Here is a 6,000-nt window from a genome sequence, read left to right as displayed (position 1 = left end):
TTGAGATGGTGTCGTGTGCATCTTGGAAAAATTATCGGGTATTTCTTTCTTCTCCTTTTCCCACACGACTCCCCAGTTCGAGGAGACCGCATCACAGGCGGGGAGGGGGGTGAGCTCATCGGCAGCGGCTCCCACAGGTGGTCTCTCCATTTTCCAGGAAAATGTCTGTCTCCCTGACTGTCTCCTGACCTGGTCACTGAGGGGCTCACCAGGAGCCATCCCGGCCTCTCCAGCCCCGACTGTGAGCCAGCGGCGTCCGCAGCCTCCTGCCTGCCGGATCTCGGTGCCCTGCCCGGACCGGGGACACCCGGGAGCAGCCCCTCGCACCCCACGGGCTGTCCCCAGGCAGGGAGGGGGCTGTTCGGCCTCCTCTCCACCCCCCTGAACTCCTCCCCCAGCCCTGGGGCCTGTTCCCGCACGGTCCCTGGTGATGCCACAGTGACGCCCACAGTGACACCTGCCCTGAGATCGGCCGCACCAGGCCCCCGTCACGGTGAGCTTCCCGTGGGTGCACGGCCATGTTGGCGAGAAGATTTGGAAAGTGTACAAAAGCACACGCAGAGCTTGTTCTGTGAACCAAGGTGCTGTTTGCTGTTTCTAACCATGTCCTGGCTCCCGCCCCTCTCTCTGCCAGGCAGCTGTGCCCCACAGAACCCCATCCTCCAGAACCAGAGACCGCCCCCTCCAGAACCCCAGCGGCTTCCCCCTGACCAGCCCCCCTGTTACCCTCTCCTAGAACTGACCTCCCGACCTCGGGGCTCCTGGGGGCAGACAGGGGCCCCCCTTCCTTCCGATGAGAAATCCTGACCCAGTGCATGGGCTGGGGTCCCTCCTTGAGGGCCCCCTCCGACCCTCACTCTCGTTGCCATCACACACCTGCAGCCTCGGTTTGTTTTTTCGGGCCACGGAGCAGCAAGCCATTTGTGACGGAGCGTTTGAACCTGTGTCCGTTAGTCGTCAGCTGACTGGTAATTGGAAATCCAGTGCGTGTTTACACGTGGCCACGCGGACCCACCTGCTCGGCGGGGAGGGCGGCCCAGGCCCTGGCCTGGCGTGGCCAGCTCCCATGCCCCCAGGGGCCGGAGGCCCGGGCTGTGTGAGGGTGGGGTGGGGGGCTGCCTCACGCCCCAGCTCGGCAGCCGGCAGCCACAAAGGGCAGGAGCCACGCTTCCTCCCTTCCGCCCACCAGCCACGCCGGCTCGGTCATAGCCCTGGCGCAGCCGTGAGCTTGGAGTCAGCCTCCCGCTCCGCCCAGTCAGGCCTGCCCCCCCTCCCCAGGCGCCTGCCATCGGTGGGAGAGGAGGGGTGAGCACAGCTCCCGGCTCCCCCAGCTCCCAGGCCCCCGGCTCCCAGGCCCCCGGCTCCCAGGCCCCCGGCTCCCTTGGCTCCCAGGCCCCGGCTCCCATGGCTCCCAGGCCCCGGCTCCCAGGCCCCGCAGAGAGGAGCCGTCAGTGCTGGCTGGCATCGTGGTGGCCATGCGGTACCTGAACCTGCGGGTGGGAACCACAGCTCGGCTGCCTCCTGACCGCTGGTGGGGAGCCAGGACTGCCCTGCCCGGGCCCCTTCCTCCATCGCCAAACGGGGTGCTGAGGACCCGACAGCGATGAGGACACGGGTCCCCACCTCACGGAAGGTGTTTGAACAGGGACACAGCACGTAACCGAGGCACGTGGCGCAGGCACTGGCGTCGCTGTCCTCACGCAGCCCTGGACACCGGGGCCGGGGACGAGCCGGTGCGCCTCGGTGACTCTGCGACTTGATGTCTGAGGATGAGCCGCGGCCTCGACAGACAAACGGACGGACGGACAGACGGACAGCTCAGGGTTTCACAGCAGCAGCGGGGGTGAGCGGCAAAGGAGCACATACCTGAGTTTGAATCCCAGCTCAGCTGCCCCGGCCCTCGGCACCTCTGCATCCCTCTGGGCCTCAGTTTCTTCATCTGTCAAATGGGGTCCATACCCGACCTCCCAAGGTGATGAGAAGCTTTAAATGAGCCAAGCACGAGTGGGCCCACTCATCCCACCTCCTCCTCAGGCCGGGGGCCCGCGGCCAATCGCATTAGGTCGGGCGCAGACTCTCCTGGCCCTTCCTGCTGCCTCCGTGTTGGCTCCACCTCCTTCCAGGCTGCAGGCAGGGAAAGGCTGGGTGCCTGGCCCCCCACAGCCCGCCCCCACCCCGCAGGCGCTCACAGAGCTGGGTGCCTGGCCCCGCACAGCCCGCCCCCCGCCCCGCCCCCAGGCGCTCACAGAGCTGGGTGCCTGGCCCCCACAGCCCGCCCCCCCCCCCCGCAGGCGCTCACAGAGCTGGGTGCCTGGCCCCCGCACAGCCCGCCCCGCAGGCGCTCACAGGCTGGACCTGGGCTGCAGGCAGGTGGCCAGGGGCCTCTCTTGGTTCTTGCTTCTGACCTCAGCATGGCTTCAGGTCCCCGAGGCCTAAGGATGGAGGTTCCCCGCCCCCGGCCCAATTCCAGGCCCAGCCTCGAGGACCCTGCCCCCAGCGTCCCCCTGGCCCCGGGGCCCTGCCCCAGCCTCTCCCCGCCGGGGCCCTGAGCAGCAGATAAAGGCCACGACTCTCAGACACATCTATCTTTATTTGTTTCCTGTCAGAAAAGTTCAAGAATTACACCAAAAAATACTTCAGCCTCTGCTACCTACGGACAAAAATACACCACAAAATAGAAAGCGCTCAGCGGCTGGGCCAGGGACAGCTTGTCATGGGCTCGGGAGGACGGATGGTGTGGGTGACTGCGGACGGGCGGAGGTGGGAGGAGAGGGGCACGGTGGCCTTGGCGGGACCCCGGGAGCCGCTGCTGTCGGACCAGCTGCTGTGCACGATGAGGCGACACAGCAGCCCCTGGGCCTGGCCTGGCCGTCAGAGCTCCGAGGGGAAACCTCATCTCAAATGACACCTCCCAGCCGGGAGCCCAGGCCGCAGAGGGCTCCCCAGGCTGTTTGTGGGGCGCACCGTGGTGTGCCGAGGGGTTCAGGGCCGGGGGGGGGGGGGCGGGCTGAGGCCAGTGCCGCCTCCTTGTCAGGAGCGTCTAAGCCAGCTCAGGGTTTGGCCGGATGGGCAGGGGCCCCGAGTTTGTGCTTCCTTTAGAACGAGCTCGCTTGGCTGCGGCCCCACCGTGGGTCTCGCCCCCCCCCCCGCCCCCCCCAGCTTCCTGGTTGCGACCTTCATTGTTCTTCTCATTGTTATCAGCACTTCGGGAAACAAACAACCGACCACAAGTTTAAAATCGGGGGCCTTTCTGCAGTCTCCCCGCCCCCCCCTCCCCCCAACCCCCCGCCTCCCGGCCCGTCAGGAACGTGGGCAGCGCCCAGGTGAGGGCCTAGAAACACCAGGAAAGACGCAGGGAGTCGCCCGCTCCTGTTTGCGGACACCCACCCCCCAGGGGGCTCGGGAACCCGGAAACCCTCACACCTGTGCCGACCTGCAGGGCACCCCTGCTGGGAGCTGTGACCTTGAGCTGTGGCTCCCACAGAGCCCCGCCTGTGTCCCCCCGGGTCCCGCACCCCCAGAGCCCGCACGAAGCTGCGGCCCCTCATCTGAGCAGCCGAGGGTCCTCGCCACCCTCCACCCCACACGCAGCCCGCTCACCCTTTCCTGCTGGTGCTCTGTCTCCTTTCCTGTGTTCCATGTTTCCTAACAAACACTAAGCAGTGGCCTTGAACATGTCTTACATGGGGACGGTCAACACGCAACATGCCTTTGTACACGAGCCTGACTCGGGGAGAAGCGACAATACCAGGGACGAAAAGAAAGCGATTTGGACAACGCCAGCGCAGGGAAGTTCAGGGGAGCCCCCCGCCCCCCACCCCAGGGGAACAGCCTTGTCTGGTAACTGGAGCTTGGCTTAGCCAGCGGGGGCCCCCTGCCCCCTCCCCCGGGCTGCGGTGGCCCCTAGTGGCCCTGGGTCTTGGGCGGCTTGGGCTCGTGGATGACGGCGGCGGCCGAGAGCCAGGGCCCGATGGCACGCGCGGTGCTCTGCTTGGCCACGCTGTAGTGGCTGATGACCGTGTAGAAGCGGCTCCGGGAGCTGGGGTCCTGCGACGAGTAGTAGGCGTCCAGGGAGGCCGGGATGCAGCGCTTGTGCTGGGGACGAGAGAGCCGGTCAGCACCGCGCACACCCTGATCCCACCCCCGCCCGGGGCCCAGCCACAGAGCAGGGGACAGCACCCGCCGGCCCCCCAGCGACAGACGCGGTGCCACCAGGTCACCTGCGGTCCCACACGCCACCCCCGCGCACTGCCCGCAGCCCGTGGCCCTCCATCGCCTTGAGTTTGCTCTTGTGTCTCCTCCCCATCAAAGCCTTGGTTCCCGCCCTGGCCGGTCTGGCTCATCGGCCTGCGGACTGAAGGGCCCCAGGTTCGATTCCGGTCAAGGGCACGTGCCCGGGTTGCGGGTTCAGTCCCCAGTAGGGGGCGTGCAGGAGGCAGCTGATCAATGATTCTCTTATCATTGATGTTTCTATCTCTCCCTCTCCCTTCCTCTCTGAGGTCAATAAAAGTACATATTTTTAAAAAGCCTTGGTTCCTGACCACATTGATGTAATTATACTTTTGCATTGTCCTGCCACACATTACACATCAAATGGCCACAAAACAACGCCAGTGTATGGCCACGGACTTGAATGCTTTCTCTGCAGCTCTGTGTCCTTAGAATGTCCATCCCACCGGGGGAACAGAGTGTCAGTTGAAATATTTAAAGTCTTTATGAGTTCATGTCCCCAACTTGATATAGTTCTTTGTTTAGCTTGTTTTAACGTCCAGGAATTTCTTCTTCTTTCTTTATTTGTTAAATACGTCAAGGGCAGATATTCAGCAAGACATGTGCTGGGGAGCCTGCTCCGGGTCCCTGAGCCCTGGGCCTAACCATCCCCCAAGGACCCATTTCCTTCATTTTCCAGTGTATTCTCAGGGAGCTTCTTTCTGCCAGTATAAGCACACTTGCCCTGCCCCTTCCCTCACACACGGCAGCGCCTCTTCCTCCGTCTTATCCTGGAGGGGATTCCCGGGTCTGCCCTTCTCCCTCCCCCCCCCCCCCCCCCGCCTATTGTCACCTCAGCACGGAGTCCCCTGTGTGGCTATGCCGCAGCGTGGGCACCTGTCCCCGATGACAGGTGCCACCATCACCCAGAGCCCGCCTCCTGCTCAGAACGTGTTCGGGAGGCACGTGGCACATGTTTCCCGGGGAACCTGTTTTGAAGGGGACGTTCCACATGCGACTCCCTCACTGTGCAATGCTGGGTGACGTCTCAGAAACCGCTGCTCCCCAAACGCCCTTCACTCCCTTCCCTCGGATGGAAATGGGGCGAACCCCTGTATTTCTCAATGGGGTGCAGCTCCATGGAGGGAACGTGTGTGAAACGTCCCACGTGGCTCCCAGGAAAGGGTAGTTTATGAAGGCGAATGCCCCTGCTCTAGATCCAGACGAACGTTTGTGGAGAGCGGTTGTCTAGAACAGCGGTCGCCAGCCGGTGGTCCCGGGCCCTGGTGGTCCCCGGTGCGGAAGGTTGGCGACCACTGATCTGGGAGGCCCCTCGCTGACTGACTGCACTGAGTTCTCTCCTCAGGTCTCGGGAAAGACCGTGGGCGAATGATCCACGCCCACTTGGCAGGTAAGAAAGCTGAGGTTCAGAGGGGCGAGGAGACGCCCCGGGGCCATGCCGCCGGCTCAGGTCTTGGAGGGAAGGAGCGCGATCAGAGTGGGGCTGCAGGCCTGGGGGACCCCTCAGCAGCTGCCTGTCACCCATCTCTGCGGGGCCCGTGGGGACAAGGAGGCAGCCCTCAGACCAGGACGCTCCTGGCCCCGGAGCGCGCCCCGAGGACGGGCAGTGTCTCCCGAGGGAGCGGGACTCCCTCGCTGCGATGCGTCACAGCAGACCACCTCGTCTAGCGCCCCCCGGAGACCAGTCCTTCGTGCCAACTGGGAAACCCTTGGCCACGTCTTAAACCGTCTGCAGTGGGGCGGACCCAGAATCTGGGCGCCGTTGAGAAG

At 64.5% G+C, this 6,000-nt stretch overlaps 1 protein-coding gene across 1 annotated transcript in view; it reads right to left on the bottom strand.

The window, feature by feature from the left end:
• Window positions 1-3,659: 3,659 nt before the first annotated feature.
• The window catches only part of NSG2 (neuronal vesicle trafficking associated 2), a 44,530-nt gene continuing 42,189 nt past the window's right edge, over window positions 3,660-6,000 (bottom strand). Inside the window, exon 6 of the mRNA XM_054717049.1 lies at window positions 3,660-4,095. Coding sequence (XP_054573024.1) covers window positions 3,904-4,095 — 192 coding nt within the window. The 3' untranslated portion in view covers window positions 3,660-3,903. The remainder of the gene's footprint in view (window positions 4,096-6,000) is intronic.

This window comes from Eptesicus fuscus, chromosome 6 (genome assembly GCF_027574615.1).
Source record: "Eptesicus fuscus isolate TK198812 chromosome 6, DD_ASM_mEF_20220401, whole genome shotgun sequence".
In the NCBI taxonomy this organism is placed as follows: Eukaryota; Metazoa; Chordata; class Mammalia; order Chiroptera; family Vespertilionidae; genus Eptesicus; species Eptesicus fuscus.
This window is presented reverse-complemented; position numbering and strand designations above follow the sequence as displayed.